Raw genomic sequence first — 22,261 nt, forward strand, 5'->3', positions numbered from 1 at the left:
CTACCTCGCAAACGCGGGAGACAGCGACAAAGTATAAAAAAAAAAAAAAATATATATGTCAACATATACACATATACAGACATATACATATATACACATGTATGTACATTCCTATGAGTCCACGGGGAAAATGAAACATGATAAGTTCCCAAGTGCACTTTCGTGTAATAATCAAATCATCAGGGGAGACATAAGAGAGAAATATAATAGTCAGTTGATAAACAACGAAGAGACATAGCTAGGATACCTTTTGGTAAACATGCAATTGTCCAATCTTGGACAATGGACAATAGACTGAACCAGGGCATGTGAAACATCTGGGGTAAGCCATGGAAAGGTCTGTGGATCCTGGATGTGAATAGGGGGCTGTGGTTTTGGTGCATTACACATGACAACTAGAGATACTGAGTGTGAATGATTGTATCCTCTTTTGTCTGTTTTCCTGGAGCTACCTTGCTGAAGCAGGGGGTAGCAATGCTGTTTCCGCTTGAGAAAGATTATTACTCTCATATTTCCAGTGTTGTTATAAAAGGTTACTTAAAGGGGCAAGAGCAAGGGCTTGGAAACCCTCCCCTTCTTGTATCTTCATTTCTAAAAGACAGAGGGAGCCACGCAGGGAGTGCTCATTCTCTTGAAGAATCTGGCTAGGATGTCTGAATGTGTGTCAATGTAATCCAGATGAAAAGAAGGGACCCTTAGGCACCATGCTTTGGGAGATAAAACTGGATTTTCTGGCTCTTAATGAAACAAATCTCACAGGGAAGGGGAAGGAATGGTTTGGCAATGTACTAGGGTAGTCTGGGGTTATCATAAGGGATAGAACAAAGGAGAGGGTGGCACTCCTGTTAAAGGAGTCGTGGGAATGTGTAAAGGAGCATGTGGAAGTGAGCCCTATACTGATGTGGGTGAAAATGAAAATGGGTTACAGAAGGTGGGTGATGTTAGTGCTTATGCATCTGGTAGGAAAAGAAGTAAGGAAGATACGTGTGTTTTGGGTGCAAGATGACCGAGTGTGTCTCAGCAATTTTGGCATGAAGAATTGACTAATAGTGTTGGGTGATCAAAATGCAATGTGGGTGATGTGGCAGTTGAGGGCATAACTGGTGGTCATGGGGTACCAAGTCTGAATGAAAATTGTGAACAGCTTGTGGAGATGTGTGCTGGAAAAGGGCAAATGATTGGGAATACCTGTTTTAAGGTATAAAAACATATGTATATGTGGGTGAGTGTGCTTGATGGCAAGCAAGAATTACTGTACTGGATTATATTATGATTGATAGGGGTTCTAAAGAAAGACATATTGATGTAAGTGTGCTGAGAAGGGCATCTGGTGAAATGTCTGAGCCCTTCTTGGAGGAGGTGAGAATGAAAGTATGTACTGGCTTTAGGAATAGAAGAAATATGGAAGATATGATGAAAGTGAGTGAACTTGAAAAAAAAAAAAAGGGTTGAGTAAGGAGATACCAGGTGATATTGGGTGAAAAGTGGCATACAGTGACAGTGAATGAAACCAAGGGAGTCAGAGAAGAATGAGAGCTATTTAGAGAAGTTTGCAGTGTTTGTGAGAAAGGGAAGCAAATGGATGGATGAGTTAGATAAGTTTTTAGTATAAGAAAAAAGAGAGGTGTTTAGGCATTACCTGCAGGGGAGTAGTGTGATTCAATGAGAAAAGCATATAAAGGAGTGATAGAAAGTAAAAGGGAAGGAGCTGGGGCTGAAAGAAAGGGCAAATGAAAACTGGGGTGAGAGAGTGTTAGCAAACTTCAGGGAAAATACAAAAATGTTTTGGAAGGGGGTGAATAAAGCAGAGAGAACAAGAGAATGAATGGAAGCATCAGTGAAAGGGGCAGATGGGGAGGTAGTAACAGGAACGGAAAGGGTGAAAAAAAAAAAAGATGGAGTGATTACTAGGACTGTTGAATGTTTTAGATGATAGGGTGGCAGATGGGGGTACATGGGATGCAGAAGTATATAAAGCAAAAAAATCATGACAAGTAGTATGATGAAAAGGAAAAAAGTGATGAATGCCTTCCATAAGTTGAATGGTGGCAAAGCTACTAGAGTGGATAGGATTGTAGTTGAATTTCTCAAGAAAGAGGGTGAATAGCTCCAGGTGAGTTGCCTGAATAGTGCTACATGTAAATGTAAGGGGGACGAAAGTGAATGCTCAAATTACAAAGGTATAAGTTCATTGAGTGCATCTAGAGAGCTATATGGGAGGGTGGTGACTAAGAAAGTGATGGCATGTAAAGAACATTAGACTGAGGAGGAAGACTGTTGTTTCAAGAGTGGGAAAAGTTGTGTGGATCAGGTGTTTGCTTTGATGATTGCGTGAAAATATTTAGAGAAAGAGAAGGATTTGTTTGTGGTATTTATGGATCTGGAGAAAGAATTTAAAAGGTGTGATAGAGATGCTCTGTGGAAGGTGTTACAAATATATGATGTGGGATTAAAAGCTACTAGAAGCAGGGAGGAATCTTTATCAAGAGGGGTAAGGCATGTGTGCAAGCACAAATAGAGAAGGGGAAGTTGGTCTACAACATGGGCATGTGATGTCAACATATCTGTTTATTCTATTAATAGTTGGGAAGGTGAGGGAAGTAAATGTGAAGGTCTTGGAAAGAAGGGAGGTCATGGGGGCTGAGAGAAAAGCCAGTTGGTGTTTGCTGAAGACACTGCTCTGGTGGTAAACTTGAGTGAGAAACTGCTGAAGCTGGTGTCTGAGTTAGGGAGAGTATGGGAAACGGAAAGCTGAGAGATAATGCTGATAAAGATAAGATTATAAACCTTAGTAGGGTAGAAAGACAAATCCATTAGAATGCAAATTTGAATGGAGAGATCCTGGTGGAAGTGGTTTTTACAGATACCTGGGAGTGAATGTGGTAATGGACATTAAAGTTAGCAATAGGGTGGGTGAAGGGGCTAAGGTCCTGGGTGAATTAAGGAGTATGTGGAAAAAGAGATCTCTGTCTTTAAGGGAAAAGATGGATATGTTTGATGGCATAGTCATCCTAATGGTGCTGTGTGGATGCAAGGCATGGGCCTTTGATTAAAAAGTATGGAAGAGAGTGGATGTGTTGGAAAGGGAATGCTGGGGAGGGTTGATCGAGTAAGAAATAATGAGGTAAAAGAAAGATGAGGAAGTAAGAATATTTTTGGGAAAGCTAGGTGTTGAAATGGTTTGGACACATGGTAAGGATGAGTCACAAAAGGGTGACTCTGAGGGTGTTTGTGTCATAGGTGGAAGGGAGGAAGAGAAGGGCAGACCAAACCGGAAATGAAAAGATGGAGTGAGACATGCTTTAAAGGTGTGAGGCATGCACAAGACAGACAGACAGTGATTAGGAACAATATGGTATGCACGGGGTGACGTGCTGTTAATGGGTTGAACTAAGGCATACAAAGTGGTCAGGAAAAAGCACAGAAGGTCTATGGTGTTTGGCTCAGGAAAGAAGGCTCTAGTTTTAGTGCAATATGCATGACAAGATGTAGATGTGACCAAGTGAGGCAATTTCTGGTGCTACCTTGTCATATGGAAAACAACATTTCTCACTTAGCAAACGCTGTCATACTTCATTTTCTGTATCTTGTTTCATTTTCATAGTGCATGACACCACATGGGCAAAACATGCCCTAATTCATAACCATCTAAGATGAAATGAGAACAGAGTAAGAAAAAGAGAGAAGAAATTAATCAGAGCTCCTTAGGTGTTTGTATACATAACTCCTAGATGTAAAAAGGTTACACAAAGAAGGAAAGATTAAACAAGGAAAAGAATTCCCCTGATGAGCTGTCAAAGGAAAGAGCTAAGTATCATAATGGTTCAGCTTTGTGTGGAGAATCTCTACACAGAAACTATGGGAAGCAGCAGTCAGATGTATAACTAGGGTCCAAGACTTGGTGGAAAGGATGCACATTGCTCATAGGGGTAGTGGCCAAAATAATATATGCAGAACTGGGAAAGGGCAGAAACATCACGGTATAGAGTGAGGCATGGTTAGAAAAAGATGATGCCTAAAGAATGACTGAGATGGAAAGATTGTGATCCCACAATGGCTAACAGAGAGGTGGAGGAAAAGCCACCAAAAATATGTAAACAGAACCCCAAACTGAGGTATATTAACCCCCTGTGAATAAATCTGCTCAAAAGAAGAATAACTAATTAAGTGAGGTTTCTAGATAGTGAAAGGTGATTCTATTTGTGGGATGAACTGTGGTTTTCTGAAAATGAGTCACAGTTAGAATGAGATACTGGCAGATACTGTACTTCAGTACTATTGAATTTAACCTGTTTCTTGCCTCCCTGTTCAAAGATGTCACACATGTGAATTTAGAAAGAAGATATGTTCAGTGTGGTGAATTCCTCAAAGTCCTATTTTGAGCACTGTCTTGTATTCACTATCCTCCATCAATGCCCCTTATGTTCAATGATTCTTTGACATATATTTATATTCATTTATTATACTCTGTGGCTGTCTCCCGCGTTTGCGAGGTAGCGCAAGGAAACAGACGAAAGAAAGGCTCAACCCACCCACATACACATGTATATACATACATGTCCACACATGCACATATACATACCTATACATTCCAATGTATATATATATATATATACATACACAGACACATACATATATACACATGTACATAATTCATACTTGCTGCCTTTATTCATTCCTGTCGCCAACCCGCCACACATGAAATGATAACCCCCTCCCCCTGCATGTGTGCAAGGTAGCGCTAGGAAAAGACAACAAAGGCCACATTTGTTCACAGTCAGTCTCTAGCTGTCACGTATAATGCACTGAAACCACAGCTTCCTTTCCACATCCAGGCCCCACAAAACTTTCCATGGTTTACCCCAGATGCTTCACATGCCCTGGTTCAATCCATTGACAGCACGTCGACCCCGGTATACCACATCATTCTAATTCATTCTATTCCTTGCACACCTTTCACCCTCCTGCATGTTCAGGCCCCGATCACTCAAAATCTTTTTCACTCCATCTTTCCACCTCCAATGTGGTCTCTCACTTCTCCTCATTCCCTCCACCTCTGACACATATATCCTCTTTGTCAATCTTCCCTCACTCATTCTCTCCATGTAACCAAACCATTTCAAAACACCCTCTTTTGCTCTCTCAACCACATTCTCTTTATTACCACATATCTCTCTTACCCTTTCATTACTTACTCGATCAAACCACCTCACACCATATATTGTCCTCAAACATCTCATTTCCAACACATCCACCCTCCTCTGCACAACTCTATCTATAGCCCATGCCTCACAACCATATAATATTGTTGGAACTACTATTCCTTCAAACATACCCATTTTTGCTTTCTGAGATAATGTTCTCGCCTTCCACACACTTTTCAACGTTCCCAGAACTTCCAACCCCTACCCCACCCTGTGACTTACTTCCGCTTCCATGGTTCCATCCACTGCCAAATCCACTCCCAGATATCTAAAACACTTCACTTCCTCCAGTTTCTCTCCATTCAAACTTACCTCCTAAGTGACTTATCCCTCGACTCTACTGTACCTAATAACCTTGCTCTTATTCACATTTACTCTCAGCTTTCTTCTTTCACACACTTTACCAAACTCAGTCACCGGCTTCTGCAGTTTCTCACCCGAATCAGCCACCAGCACTGTATCATTAGCGAACAACTGACTCACTTCCCGAGCTCTCTCATCCACAACAGACTGCATACTTGCCCTCTCTCCCAAACTCTTGCATTCACCTCCCTAACAACCCCATCCATAAACAAATTAAACAACCATGGAGACATCACGCACCCCTGCCGCAAACCGACATTCACTGAGAACCAATCACTTTCCTCTCTTCCTACTTGTACACATGCCTTACATCCTCGATAAAAACTTTTCACTGCTTCTAACAACTTGCCTCCCACACTATATATTCTTAATACCTTTCACAGAGCATCTCTATCAACTCTATCATATGCCTTTTCCAGATCCATAAATGCTACATACAAATCCATTTGCTTTTCGACGTATTTCTCACATACATTCTTCAAAGCAAATACCTGATCCACACATCCTCTACCACTTCTGAAACCACACTGCTCTTCCCCAATCTGATGCTCTGTACATGCCTTCACCATCTCAATCAATACCCTCCCATATAATTTCCCAAGAATACTGAACAAACTTTTTTTTTTTTTTTTTTTTTTGCTTTGTCGCTGTCTCCTGCGTTTGCAAGGTAGCGCAAGATAACAGATGAAAGAAATGGCCCAACCCACCCCCATACACATGTATATACATACGTCCACACATGCAAATATACATACCTACACAGCTTTCCATGGTTTACCCCAGACGCTTCACATGCCTTGATTCAATCCACTGACAGCACGTCAACCCCGGTATACCACATCGCTCCAATTCACTCTATTCCTTGCATGCCTTTCACCTTCCTGCATGTTCAGGCCCCGATCACACAAAATCTTTTTCACTCCATCTTTCCACCTCCAATTTGGTCTCCCTCTTCTCCTCGTTCCCTCCACCTCCTACACATATATCCTCTTGGTCAATCTTTCCTCACTCATTCTCTCCATGTGACCAAACCATTTCAAAACACCCTCTTCTGCTCTCTCAACCACGCTCTTTTTATTTCCACACATCTCTCTTACCCTTACGTTACTTACTCGATCAAACCACCTCACACCACACATTGTCCTCAAACATCTCATTTCCAGCACCTCCATCCTCCTGCGCACAACTCTATACATAGTCCACGCCTCGCAACCATACAACATTGTTGGAACCACTATTCCTTCAAACATACCCATTTTTGCTTTCCGAGATAATGTTCTCGACTTCCACACATTCTTCAAGGCTCCCAGAATTTTCGCCCCCTCCCCCATCCTATGATCCACTTCCGCTTCCATGGTTCCATCTGCTGCCAGATCCACTCCCAGATATCTAAAACACTTCACTTCCTCCAGTTTTTCTCCATTCAAACTCTGTAATTTGAGCACTCATCTTTATCCCCTTTACCTTTGTACAATGGCACTATGCATGCATTCCACCAATCCTCAGGCACCTCACCATGAGTCATACATACATTAAATATTCTTTGACATATTCCTTAATATTTTTCTTACATGTTCTTATAACACTCAACCATTCACATGTTCACTTCACTCCTGTACTCCACCTTAAAATAGTTACAGTTCAAGTATTTTTTTTGTACAATGAGCTGCATATATGGTTTCCTTTCCATTTCCTCATCCAGTCTTTTATCCATATTTTCTTATACCCTTTTGACTTTAATTATGCATTATGTTCCTTCCTGAGTTTGTTTCTTAACAACTCATTGCTAAATGCTACAGCATTACTCAATAAAAACTAATCTTCATAATGGTTCTCCACATTACTTTATTCCACAATGAATTTTCTTTCTCACCTATCACATCCTACACATTCCACCTACTGGAGGCATATACAACCACTGAAAACAGTAATAATCAAAAGAAATTTACTCACATATGAGAGCCAAGACAATCAACAGAATACCAATGACACTGCCAGTAGTTGCCACAAGGATGGTGTGCATGTCAAGGACAGATTTCTCACTCTGGATCTCATCTGAAATGAGAATGCAAATATGGTGACACTTAACACACTATTTCGTGCACCGACATATTCTTGTGCTAACAGATGAAAAGGCTGAGTGAGTAAATCATAACCAGAGAAAATGTTCTAAAATAGCAAATTAAAGGGAAATAACACAATACTGTTGGCAGATTCGAGTGAGAAACTGCAGAAGCTGGCATCTGAGTTTGGATGAGTGATAAAAGGAGAAAATTGACAGCAAATGCGAATAATAGCAAAGTTACTGTGAAAAAAGCAAGGTTATTAGGTTTAGCAATGCAAAGAGATCTAAATGGAAAAAATTGGAGGAAGTGAAGGGCTTTAATACCTGAGAGTGAATATGGCAACAAAAGGAAGCATGAGAGATGGGGGGGAAAGGTCCTGGGAGCATTGAGAAATGTGTGGAGACAAAGGTAACTAACATGAAGGGCAAAGATGGGTATACTTGAAGTTAAAGTATCCTAATGGTGTCACATGGATGCTAGATATAGGCTAAGGATGAGAATATATGGAAGAAGGTGAATGTTTTGGAAATTAAATGTTTGAAATTATTATTTGGTGCAAGCGGCGTTGTTGAGTAAGAAACGATAGGGTAAGAGAGAGGTTTGGTGTTAAGAAAGGCATGAATGGGAGAGATAAGGAGGGTATGCTGACATGGTTTGGACAATGGAGAGAATGAGCAAGGAGAGTTTGACAAACAGGATATAGGTGTCAAGAGTGAAAGGGACAAGAAGAAGGGTGAGATCAAACTGGAGTTAGAAGGATGGAGTTTATAAGGTTTTGAATGCCCAGGGCATGAACATGTAGGAGGGTATATGGCATAGAACGGACAGTGTGTATTGGAGTGATGTAGTAAACAGGGGGCAACTTGCTGTCAATGGACTGAACCAGAGCATATGAAGCAGATGGGAAAAACCATGGAAATGTCTGTGGGAGCTTGGTTGTGGTTTCAGTGCATTACCTGTGACAGCTTGACAATGGTTGTGATCAAATGAAGCCATTTCTTTGTCTGTTCCTATCAATAATGTGGGAAATGGCAATCAAAAGAGCAAAATGTTAGTATTAAAATACTGTGTTGGCAGGGCCTACACAATGTCATTAGTAGATGAAAAATGGAACTAAAATGAAACAGCATGAAAACGAAAAGCAATAAACCTGAGAAGGTGACACCTATCTTGAAACAAAAGATAATAAAACATCTGGTTTAGGGAACATCAGGTAAAATGGGTTCCAGACTCTCAATATCTCAGTAAGAATAAATGAAGAGAAATTAACAGAATCTGAGATTAGCAGCATGATTGCCATGAGCAATATGAACCATGATATACTTTACCCTTATTTGAGATATCTAAATATTCCTATCAAAATCTAAATCTAAAGTATTCCTATACATAAGAGTACTGAAACCAATCTTGACACAGAATGCTAAAATCTGGGTATCAAAATCTAAACCAAGATCTGAAGGTCAAGCCACAGAGCTGAAAATTCTTAGACTGACAAGAGAAGTCGCAATGTGGGGCTCCATGAAAACTATGATCATCAAATGAGAGCTACATACAGATTTGATGCCAGACTTTAGCCAAATAAAACTTTCCAGCAGTCTTGTTAGAGACTGTTCTATGACTCAAATGTACTACTGAATTGTGTTTCCTGCATGTGATATTTTGGGGTGTTGCGAGGCTATAGCTATGTCATCTGCATATGAGAAAAGGAGAGAATTTAAGAAAGGAAGCAGCATGTAGTTGAGGAAAATGTTGATGAGGGAAGGGGAAAGACCAAATCCCTGGAACATTCGGGAACTGCTTGTTGATGGTGCAGTGCAGCTGTTTTTGACTTCAGCTTAGTGACCGAACAGGATATCCATCTGCCAGTTTTCCTACTGTTGAGCAATACGAATCCAGGGTCTTACTTATCAGCACACAGTGGGAGAGTGTAGAAAGCTTTGCTTAAGTTTATCAAGGAGAGTCTTGTGTGAAAAAGGGTTGTTTCTGAGTGAAACTGGACACTATGTATTGAGAAACTTGGCTGGAGAATGCATGAGATGAACACTGTGTTTGGAGAAACTAAGTTGGATGTCTTCAAGGATTTTGGATGGGCATACTGGGAAGAAATGGGTCTGTGTGATAAGTGGCTGTTTCAAGGTTTCTTGGATTTTAATACAACAATGATTTCCAGATGATGGGTAGCTTGTTATGGGTACATGAGTAACCAAAAATATCGGCGAGAGAATCTACAGCTTTGGTATCTAGCATGATTGACATGGAAGTTTGAGATGTGATCTAGTTTGGTAGCAATGGAGATTTTGGCACTTATCATTACGGAAAAAACTGATTGCGGCATGAACAGAGGTGGAATTTAAAGATCGATTCTTTAGTTTCTAAGCTTTTGATAATTATCCTGTTAATGTGCTTTGTGTGTTTGAGGCTGATTCCACTCAGATTTAATGAGTTGGGAAGGGTTGTTTTACAGGTTGTAAATGTTTAATACGGCTCTGCAGAATTTTCTGCTGTCTGTTTTGCAGTCAAGACTGTTTATAAGATTTTTCCACTTATTTTGTTCACAAGGTCAGTAATGGAGTTTACTGTGCTGATGGACTTCAAAACACCTTGTGTTCAAATACTTATTTTTCTTTGGTCTAAGACTGCTCCTTTTGTATGCAGAGTGAAATATGGGTTGGAAATTCATATGCTACTTTTGGGGATAAATATTTTGGAAGCTACAAGATGAGGGGATAAAGTGAAGACGCACACATGTCCTATTCCCTGAGAATCATTTATATTATAAACTTCCTTACAATAAGAATACAGTAGTAATGACCAACAACCTCTTCTAGAGCAGTGAATGACTTTCATTGCTTTTTAAGTATGTTGTATATGTTATTCTATGAAATTTTTCCAATTGTGAAACAAATTCATCAGAATTCACTGACATATTCAGCTATAAAGGATAGAGAAAAATTAAATCATCCAAATACATATGGAAATAAATACTTTTTATGAGTGTCATGATGGTTTGAAAGGAACTCAAGGGAAAAATACACTTTCCTTCTAAATGTAAAGAAAATGTTTTCTTTTAAATTTTGATCAATAAAAATATGGAGGTACGCATCATTTATACCAATCAAAACAGCTAATGGTGAATAGCTACATTTCAGTATCATAAAACAGTAGATTCCTAACAATATGATACAGTAACAATCAAGTATTTTTAGTTACAGTGTAACTTTTGGAACAAAAATTTCTAAAAAAACGGGAATATGAATTTTTTTCAATTCCTAAATGTCATGTGGAAACCAGAAGTGGTTCAAATGACATTCTTCTTTAACTCCATCTCAACCTAGTCAACATAATCCTTAAACCACCTGATTCATTACTTGATAAGAAAGAAGCAGACATACTAATTACTTACCTTCATATTGATGAGTTAGTTGACACACAGGGGGCATTCTAGGGGTCCAACAGCCAGAGTCTTCACATGTCAGCACAGATGGACCAACTAGCCGATACCCAGGCTCACATGAGTAATATACCTGTTAAAATAATGTCAAAGATAAAAAAATGCATACCTGGTCCTATTCCCTAAACATTCAAATTGGAAAGAAAATACTGAATCTTTCACACATTTTATTCCCTCTCCTAAATCTCAGTGCATTCCTTTGTTAAGGACCCTCAGAGCCTGTTATTGTTCATTACAGTCCAACAAAAGCAATTATAATCTGAGTTTATCATTATGTAAATATATAAACTCATCTCCTACCAAGACGTCTTATGTCTGAACTCAGCATTATAATGCACACAAGTATAGCAAAAATTCACTTTGGAGACTAATATTTTTCCAAACAATAATACCAAGAATCATGTTTATGCTTGTCCAACAATCTCAGATACTGAATCTCATATAATGGTAGCTTCTAAGAGAAATTTGAAAGAAAATGGGAAAATTAAAAAAGAAAGTAATGAGCTTTATATATATATTTACAATCCCAATAAAACCTGTTTCACAATCTATATGGCACCATCTGCACCCTTGTTTCAGCTTACTTTGCCATTTCAGCTTCAAACTTAGATAACATTGTCTCTTTTCACCTAAGTGGGAAAGCCAGTAGCAGAATAGTAAGACTGCTTCCTCTTGCTTATAAAATTCTCTCCTCTATTGAATTATGGGTAATACATTACTATCCCTGGGGATAGGGGAGAAAGAATACTTCCCACGTATTCCCTGCGTGTCGTAGAAGGCGACTAAAAGGGGAGGGAGCGGGGGGCTGGAAATCCTCCCCTCTCGTTTTTTTTTTTTTAATTTTCCAAAAGAAGGAACAGAGAATTGGGCCAGGTGAGGGTATTCCCTCAAGGCCCAGTCCTCTGTTCTTAACGCTACCTCGCTAATGCGGGAAATGGCGAATAGTTTGAAAGAAAGAACATTACTATGGTGAATGGAGCATTGTAACCTCCATTTAAAAAACATAGTTCCTTTATACCTTCTGTTTTTCTTTTCTCATTTGGTTTAAACCATTATTTGCATCAATTTCAAGTACTGAGATCTGACCAAGCTAAATGACTCAACAGACTCCCTTTAAGTTATTCAGACATCAATCAAGTGTTTGATTCTAGCAACAGTCTACCACTTTTTTGTAAGAGTTAGTTAATTATGCAAATGCAGGACCCATTTTATGGGGCTCTTGTAGCTTTAAGGCTGTGCCCCATGCAAGAGAATGGTAAGATATGTCACTTTAAGGCAGGAAAGACTTGTGATGGTGCTGCACTCCTTTCCATCTGCTGACATTGATATAGTCTCTTCTAAGGTGGCTTCTCACTCATAGCATTATCACTTGCAGATGAAGTATGGGAACACCCATGTTTATAACACTCAATTGTATACAATAACCATCAACATTTCTAAACTTTGCAATGGAATTAATTATCGCACATTGCAATTACACTCATGCTCAAGTATCATACTCTGATTATGTTACTGATTTTATCATTGCTCAGATAATTGAGCTTTATCTAACCAAACTATGATGGTATGGGATTCATATTTTGGTAGAGATAGGAATCTCAAAAAACTAAAAGTCCTTTTTGTTTTGGAGTAAGTGGTATCTTCATCAGGTTTTCATGATTATGCACAGTACATAATATTTTGTTTTAACTTTATTTTATTATTTATTTTATATTGCTTTGTCGCTGTCTCCCGCGTTTGCAAGGTAGCGCAAGGAAACAGATGAAAGAAATGGCCCAACCCACCCCCATACACATGTATGTACATACACGTCCACACACGCAAATATACATACCCATACTTCTCAATGTACACATATATATACACACACAGACATATACATATATACACATGAACGCAATTCACACTGTCTGCCTTTATTCATTCCCATCGCCACCTCGCCACACATGGAATAACATCCCCCCCCCTTTCATGTGTGCGAGGTAGCGCTAGGAAAAGACAACAAAGGCCCCATTCGTTCACACTCAGTCTCTAGCTGTCATGCAGTAATGCCCGAAACCACAGCTCCCTTTCCACATCCAGGCCCCACAGAACTTTCCATTGTTTACCCCAGATGCTTCACATGCCCTGATTCAATCCATTGACAGCACATCGACCCCGGTATACCACATCGATCCAATTCACTCTATTCCTTGCCCGCCTTTCACCCTCCTGCATGTTCAGGCTCTGATCACTCAAAATCTTTTTCACTCCATTTTTCCACCTCCAATTTGGTCTCCCACTTCTCCTCGTTCCCTCCACCTCTGACACATATATCCTCTTGGTCAATCTTTCCTCACTCATTCTCTCCATGTGCCCAAACCATTTCAAAACACCCTCTTCTGCTCTCTCAACCACACTCTTTTTATTTGCACACATCTCTCTTACCCTTACATTACTTACTCGATCAAACCACCTCACACCACATATTGTCCTCAAACATCTCATTTCCAGCATATCCACCCTCCTGCGCACAACACTATCCATAGCCCATGTCTCACAACCATACAACATTGTTGGAACCACTATTCCTTCAAACATACCCATTTTTGCTTTCCGAGATAATGTTCTCAACTTCCACACATTCTTCAAGGCTCCCAGGATTTTCACCCCCTCCCCCACCCTATGATTCACTTCTGCTTCCATGGTTCCATCCGCTGCCAGATCCACTCCCAGATATCTAAAACACTTTACTTCCTCCAGTTTTTCTCCATTCAAACTTACCTCCCAATTGACTTGACCCTCAACCCTACTGAACCTAATAACCTTGCTCTTATTCACATTTACTCTTAACTTTCTTCTTTCACACACTTTACCAAACTCAGTCACCAGCTGCAGTTTCTCACATGAATCAGCCACCAGCGCTGTATCATCAGCGAACAACAACTGACTCACTTCCCAAGTTCTCTCATCCCCAACAGACTTCATACTTGCCCCTCTTTCCAAAACTCTTGCCTTCACCTCCCTAACAACCCCATCCATAAACAAATTAAACAACCATGGAGACATCACACACCCCTGCCACAAACCTACATTCACTGAGAACCAATCACTTTCCTCTCTTCCTACACGTACACATGCCTTACATCCTCGATAAAAACCTTTCACTGCTTCTAACAACTTGCCTCCTACACCATATATTCTTAGTACCTTCCACAGAGCATCTCCATCAACTCTATCATATGCCTTCTCTAGATCCATAAATGCTACATACAAATCCATTTGCTTTTCTAAGTATTTCTCACATACATTCTTCAAAGCAAACACCTGATCCACACATCATCCACCACTTCTGAAACCACACTGCTCTTCCCCAATCTGATGCTCTGTACATGCCTTCACCCTCTCAATCAATACCCTCCCATATAATTTACCAGGAATACTCAACAAACTTATACCTCTGTAATTTGAGCACTCACTCTTATCCCCTTTGCCTTTGTACAATGGCACTATGCATGCATTCCGCCAATCCTCAGGCACCTCACCATGAATCATACATACATTAAATAACCTTACCAACCAGTCAACAATACAGTCACCCCCTTTTTTAATAAATTCCACTGCAATACCATCCAAACCTGCTGCCTTGCCGGCTTTCATCTTCCGCAAAGCTTTTACTACGTCTTCTCTGTTTACCAAATCATTCTCTCTAACCCCCTTACTTTGCACACCACCTCGACCAAAACACCCTATATCTGCCACTCTATCATCAAACACATTCAACAAACCTTCAAAATACTCACTCCATCTCCTCACATCACCACTACTTGTTATCACCTCCCCATTAGCCCTCTTCACTGAAGTTCCCATTTGTTCCCTTGTCTTACGCACTTTATTTACCTCCTTCCAGAACATCTTTTTATTCTACCTAAAAATTAATGATACTCTCTCATCCCAACTCTCATTTGCCCTCTTTTTCACCTCTTGCACCTTTCTCTTGACCTCCTGTCTCTTTCTTTTATACATCTCCCACTCATTTGCATTTTTTCCTGCAAAAATCGTCCAAATGCCTCTCTCCTCTCTTTCACTAATAATCTTACTTCTTCATCCCACCACTCACTACCCTTTCTAATCAACCCACCTCCCATGCTTCTCATGCCACAAGCATCTTTTGTGCAAGCCATCACTGCTTCCCTAAATACGTCCCATTCCTCCCTCACTCCCCTTACCTCCATTGTTCTCACCTTTTACCATTCTGTACTCAGTCTCTCCTGGTACTTCCTCACACAAGTCTCCTTCCCAAGCTCACTTACTCTCACTACCCTCTTCACCTCTCTTTTAACTTACTATCATAATTTTTCATACCCTAAAAGATCAACACATGCAAATGACTATCTCCTTTTCATTTCAAGAACAGTTGATAAATATTGAGATTCAACTGCTGGAATCCATCTCAGGAAAAATATGTTTCTATAAAGATAGGACAAGTTCAAACAATATATCATTATGACAAAAGATTCCATGTATCCATTTTGCTAAATCTAATGGGAGCTGACTGCTAACTGGTCATTAAACCAGCATCTGTACTGTACAAACCAAATGCATAACAAACTTTTTTTGACTTAATGGCAAAGCATTGCTATCACATGAACCATATTAGGATGACTGAATTCAAGGATAAATTATTGTACTCAAAAAAACCATACCACAATGACTGCAACTCAATATTGAGTTACTCAAAACAACCAGTGTGCAATGACATATGGACATGCCTCTTACCTGAATGCAGATCTTGAGTCACCTCACTAAGTAATTTCCTAATATTTTTAAATAGGTTAAATTAATATATTAGTCAAGCTTAATGGACTTAAAAGCTCCCAAGCAATTATCAATATGTGTAAAAATTTGTCTCCAACTGCAGCAATGATGTGTTAAACATTACAGAACTATAAAATATAACATCTGCAAAAGCTCATGAGTGGTAGAACTATAAAAATGGGTCTTTCAAGCCAAATACAGTTAGAACTGCGAGACAAGAAAGGAAAAATTACATAAAAGACTAAAATCCGAGGGTACTTTGTGAATGAGTGTTTTACAATAATTGCATGCTTACATTGGAATTGGATGGCTGCATAAAAACAAAGAGAATTATGAGAAGAAAAATTTGTCACAACAAGATATGAATCCATATTCAAACTCAGGGACAGAAGAGAGATATCCTATATGGTTTTACTGTGATAAAAATCAAGCTAAAGGAAGGTAGGTTGTACAAGGAATTTATACAAAGGCTTATAACACAAAACTATAATCAGTTGCCTTTAAAAATTGGGTTTGTAGTTGTTTTTATATTTGCTACAATATGAAGTATCATAAAAGCATGATGCATGTTAAGTGGCTTTTGCACTTAATTCATACAAGATTTTCTTTTGTTACTTTCTTCACTAGGCTCAAAGGACTGCAGCCAATCTCTGAATCCAGATGTATATCATACCTAGCGGTGTCTGGATGTAAGCATGAACTCATCACCCATGGCCATATGATCATCCTGCCTCACCTCTTTGACTGGCACCTAATAACTACAGTGGTGTCCTACTCAAGTCTCCTTACTGTTAAACTTCCCTCAGGTTTTACCTCCCAGTGAAAGATCCCTTAAAACTGTTGACTAGTTTTCATTCCCTAGAGTGCTACCTGCAAGTGTAAAGCCATTTTCATTTCTGGGAGTTACTGGGAACCAACGTATGTTGGTATACAAATGGGAAAGCATAAAACCTGGCACTGTAATAGCAAAAGTGGGCTTATTTCTGTGGTAGCTCAGTGTTTATGTAAGTTATGGGTCACTGCCCTTGTTAATTTAGCTCAGAGTAGGTTCCAGCTAGGAAGTAGGCCCAAGCTGCGGGTTCGGGTAGTAAGACCCTATATCTTCACCCGCTCATATAATCCCCCAGAGTTTCAAACTCACCATATTTTGTCAGGTTTCATGTGTGAATAGTGGCCTTAGTTTTGTGTTAAAATGCAATATTCTCCCTTCTATGAATTATTATCTAGAGTGTGAATTATACCTTCACTTCTGTGAATGTATTAATCTAAGTGTTGTAATTATATCCTTCCACTCTGTGAATGTATCATCGAAGCATGTAATATGTCTATCTATAACTTGAGATTTTCGCTTACCCTATCCCATCAACCCCTGCATCCAGTCTATATATCATAGTAACTATTTGCCAATGATATTTTGCTCTAATCAATCCATCAAAAGAAAAGAAAGACTTGTCCGGGAACTAATTTCCAATCACAATTCAAATTTCCTGTTTTTAGTGACTGCCAAAGTATAAGAAAAATAACAAAGATAGTTTACATGGGATAAATTAGGAGAAGAAAAAGGTGTGGGGAAGAGGTAAATAAAGTGTTAAGAACAGAGGAACCAAATGGAACCTCATGATTGGGGTTAATGGGAGGTGAATAACAAGTAGTGGTGATTGAGAAGAAGATGGAGTGAGTATTTTGAAGGTTTGTTGAATGGGTTTGAGAAGAGATGGCGATATAATGTTTTTGGTCGAGGTGGTGTGCAAAGTGAGAGGGTTTAAGGAGAATATTTGTAACAGAGAAGAGGTGTAAAAGCATTGCCGGCAAGATGAAGCTGCAAAGGCTGCGGGTTGGCTGGTATTGCAGTGGAATTTTATTAAAAAGAGGGGCGACTGTATGTTTAGACTGGTTGTAAGGAATTTCATGTATGTATAACCATGTCATTAAGGTGCCTCAAGGATTGGCGGAAATGCATGCATGGTGCCATTGTACAAAAGTAAAGGGTTTAAAGTGAGTGCTCAAATTACAGAGGTATAAGTTTGTTGAGGTATTCCTGGGAAATCTACATGGGAGGTAGTCATGAAGGTTGAAAGCATGTACAGAGCATCAATTGGGGAGGAGCAGTAGGGTTCAGAAGTGGTGGAAGGATGTGTGATCAGGTTTTGCTTGAAGAATGTATGTGAAGAATACTTAGGAAATTACATGGAGGGTATTCATTGAAAGGGTGCAAGCAATGTAAGAGCATCAAATGGGGAGGAGCAGTAGGTTTCAGAAGTGGTGTAAGGATGTGGTGGATCAGGTGGTGTTTGCCTTTTGAAAGAATGTATGTTGAGAATACTTAGAAAAGCATAGATTTGTATGAAAATTTATGGATCTGGAGAAGGCATTTAATAAGATGAGTGAGACTCAGTGGAAGGTATTACGTATATATGGTGGTGCGGAGGCAAGTTATAGAACAGTGAAACATTTTCATTGAGGATGTATGCATGTGTACAAGTAGGAAGAGAGGAAAGTGATTGTTCTCAGTGAATGTTGGTTTGCGGAGAGGTGCTGACGTCTCCTATGGCTGTTTTATTTGTTTATAGGATGGTTTGGTTAGGGATGTGAATGCAAGAGTTTTGGAAGATGGGCAAGTATGCCAGTCTGTTTTGGATGAGAGGCTTGGAAGTGAGTCAGTTGTTGTTCGCTGATGATACAGCACTGGTGGCTGTTTCGGGTGAGACTCAGCAGAAGTTGGTGACTGAGTTGGTAAAGTGGTGTGAAAGAAGAAAGCTGAGAGTAAGGTAATTAGGTACAGCAGGGTTTGAGGGACAAGTCAATTGGGAGTAAGTATGAATAGGAGAAAAACTGGAGGATGTGAAGTGTTTTAGAAATCTGGGAGTGGGATTTGGCAGTGGATGGAACCATGGAAGCGAAGTATATATTGAGTCACAGGGTGGGGGAAGGGGGCAAAAGTACTGGAGTGTTGAAAATGTGTGAAGGCGAGAATCTTATCTCGGAAAGCAAAAATGTGGGTATTGTTGAAGAATAGGTGTACCAACAATGTAATATGGTTGCGAGGCGTGTGCTACAGATACAGTTGTGCGGAGGAGGGTGGATGTGTTGGAAATGAGATGTCTGAGGACAATATGTGGTGTGAGGAGGTTTTTGATCGAGTAAGTAATGAAAGGGATTAGAGAGAAAGTGTGAGTAATAAAAAGAGTGGTGAGTTGAGAGAGCAGAAGAGGTGATTTTGAAATGTGGTATTTGGTCACATGGATAGAAATGAAATGAGAAAGATTGACAAAGAGATAGTATACGTCAGAGGGGAAAGGGAACGAGGAGAGTTGGAAGACCAAATGATATATAAATCCATTGCTGTTGACTCTCTGCCTCTATCTTAATGGTTAACCATGATTGAAAACCCCCATCTTTGGCAGAGGTAGTATTATTGTCTGTTGACAAATGGATGAACACTCTTGTTGAAGAACATTTCACAATAAAGGAGTCATCAGTTCCCCTGCTGCTGGAAGCATAACAGCCTTGGAAATGCAGGAGTTCATAGAAACAAAGTGTCCCTAGAGCCAACACCAGGACCCCTTTTTAAGAAAGGGGTCCTGATGAAAGAATAAATGAATAATTTCCACGAAAAAGTATGATGTAGAGTAAATATTTTCCCAGTGCTGAAGTGGGATTCACAATTTGTTTCAAAACACTACATCCAACCTTTTTTTATTTTTTTTTTTTTGTTTCTAAATGCCAGTCAATATATAGCGAAGATGTCAAGGGCACATGTGAAAGATCTGTGTCCTCATGATAAAAAAACAAATTTTCAAGTCTGAGTCACTCTTACAAGGTGACATAAATCCTGAAAAAAGCATTACTAACATATTTGTACCTGAAAAAAATACTTACAAACATAAAAATGAATGCAAAGGAACTCAAACACCAAGATACCAATAGTCCTTTACTTCAAGACTGTATGTAATAGTATTTGTTTTAGTTTGTAAAGATTCAGAAGCTCAAACACAAGTCTTGTGTGAGTAAAAACAGGTGTATCATATAACAAAATTAAAACATCAAGCTGTTCCTGTTACTAGGAGGTGCAAACAATTTAGGTGTGGATTTTAAGTAAAATATCTATTATTGATACAGTGGTTAAATGAAAAAAAATGGGAAAAAAAAAAGAACTATCTATTGACGTTTGTGTAAATAAATAAAACATTTTCCTTTTCCATAGCCAAGGTGAACCATTATGTGACATTCATTTTTCATTTCATTTCAAGCTAGAAGTTTCAGTTTTCCTAAAATGTTTCTTACATTTTTCACATGTATAAATATGTATGGTGTTTGTGGGTGGTATTGGAGAGTGTGTGTGTTGTAAGAGGTGTGTATGGTGTATATAATATATATAAGTATATTATCCCTGGGGATAGGGGTTGAAAGAATTCTTCCCACGCATTCCTCGCAGTGTCGTAGAAAGCAGACTAGAGGGGATGGGAGCGGGGGCCAGAAATCCTCCCCTCCTTGTATTTTTTTTAACTTTCTAAAAAATGGAAACAGAAGAAGGAGGCACGCGGGGAGTGCTCATCCCCTCGAAGGCTCAGATTGGGGTGCCTAAATGTGTGGGATTAACCAAGAATGTGAAAAAAGGAGAGATATGGTAGTATGATTTAGGAAAGGAACCTGGATTTTTTGGCCTGATGCAACGAAGCTCAAGGTAAAGGGAAGAGTGGTTTGGGAATGTCCTTGGGAGTAAAGTCAGGGGTTAGTTGAAGGACAAAGCATTGGAAGGAGTACAGTAACTATCCTGAAACAGAGTTGTGGAAGTATGTGTTGAATGTAACGAAAGTAAATTCTCAATTAATATGGTAAAACTGAAAGTTGATGGAGAGAGATGGGTGATTAATGGTCATATGCACCTGGCATGAGAAGAAAGACATGAAGGCAAGTGTTTTGGGACAGCTAATGAGTGTGTATGGTTTTGATGCACGAGGACCGGTTATGTTTTGGTGATTTAAATGCAAAGGTGAGTAATGTGCAGTTGAGGGAATAATTGGTATACATGGGGTTTTTTCAGTGTTGTAAATGGAAATGGTGAAGAGCTTGAGATTTATTGCCTGAAAAAAGGACTGATGATTGGGAATACCTGGTTTAAAAAGCGAGATATACATAAGTAGACTTATGTAAGTGGAGGAGAGACTGGCAAGAGAGCGTTATTGGATTAACTGTTAATTGACAGGCGCGCGAAAGAGAGACTTTTGGATGTTAATTGCTGAAGGTGCAACTGGAGGGATGACCTGATCACTATCTTTGTGGAGGCTCAGGAAGATTTGTATGGGTTTCCAGAAAAGAAGAGTGAATGTTTGGGTGAAGAGGGGTAGAGTAAGTGAGCTTGGGAAGGAGAACTTGTTTGAGGAAGTACCAAGGAGAGACGAGTACAGAATGGAAAAAGGTGAGAACAATGGAAGTAAGGGGAGTGGGGAGGAATGGATGTATTTAGGGAATCAGTGATGGATTGGCACAAAACATGCTTGGTGGCATTAAAGAGTAGGGAGGTGGGTTGATTAGAAAAGGGTAGTGAGTGGTGGGATGAAGAAGTAAGAGTATGTAGTGAAAGAGAGAGAGAGGCATTTGGACGATTTCTGCAGGGAAAAAATGAATTGAGTGGGAGACTAAAAAGAAAGAGACCAGGAGGTCAAGAGAAAGGTGCAAGAGTGAAAAGAAAGGGCAAATGAAGAGTTGGGGTGAGAGAGTATCATTAAATTTTTTAGGGAGAATAAAAAGATGTTCTGGAAGGAGGAAAATAACGTGCGTAAGACAGGAGCAAATGGAACTTCAGTGAAGGGCGCAAGGGGAGGTGATTAACAAGTAGAGGTGATGTGGAAGGAAGGAGATGGAGTGAGTATTTTGAAGGTTGTTGAATGTTTTTGATGATAAGTGGCAGATATAGGGAGTTTGGTCGAGGTGGTGTGCATAGTGCAGGTTAGGGAAAAATATTGGTAAACAGAGAAGAGGTAGTAAAAGCTTTGCGGAAGATGGAAAGCCGTCAAGGCAGCAAGGTTTGGATGGTATTGCAGTGGAAGTAATTAAAAAGGGGGACTGTATTGTTGACGGGTTGGTAAAGGTTATTTAATGTATGTATGACTCATGGTGAGTGCCTGAGGATTGGCGAATGCGTGCAATAGTGCCATTGTACAAATGCACAGGGATAAGAGTGAGTGCTCAAATTACAGAGGTATGTAAGCATTTTATGGATCTGGAGAAGGCATAGATAGAGTTGATAGAGGATGCTCTTGGAAGGTATTAGAATATATGTGTGGGAGGCAAGTTGTTAGAAGCAGTGAAAAGTTTTTTTTATCCGAGGATGTTAAGCATGTGTACGTGTAGGAAGAGAGGAAGTGATTGGTTCTCAG

At 39.6% G+C, this 22,261-nt stretch overlaps 1 protein-coding gene across 1 annotated transcript in view; it reads right to left on the reverse strand.

The window, feature by feature from the left end:
• The window catches only part of LOC139752501 (uncharacterized), a 40,938-nt gene extending 29,758 nt beyond the window's left edge, over window positions 1-11,180 (reverse strand). The window contains exons 1-2 of the mRNA XM_071668317.1: window positions 11,037-11,180; window positions 7,521-7,622 (exon numbers count right to left, since the gene is read on the reverse strand). Of these exons, the coding sequence (XP_071524418.1) occupies window positions 7,521-7,622; window positions 11,037-11,073 (139 nt within the window). The 5' untranslated portion in view covers window positions 11,074-11,180. The remainder of the gene's footprint in view (window positions 1-7,520; window positions 7,623-11,036) is intronic.
• Between the last annotated feature and the right edge of the window lie 11,081 nt (window positions 11,181-22,261).

The sequence above is a fragment of the Panulirus ornatus genome, chromosome 2 (assembly GCF_036320965.1).
Source record: "Panulirus ornatus isolate Po-2019 chromosome 2, ASM3632096v1, whole genome shotgun sequence".
Classification (NCBI taxonomy): Eukaryota; Metazoa; Arthropoda; class Malacostraca; order Decapoda; family Palinuridae; genus Panulirus; species Panulirus ornatus.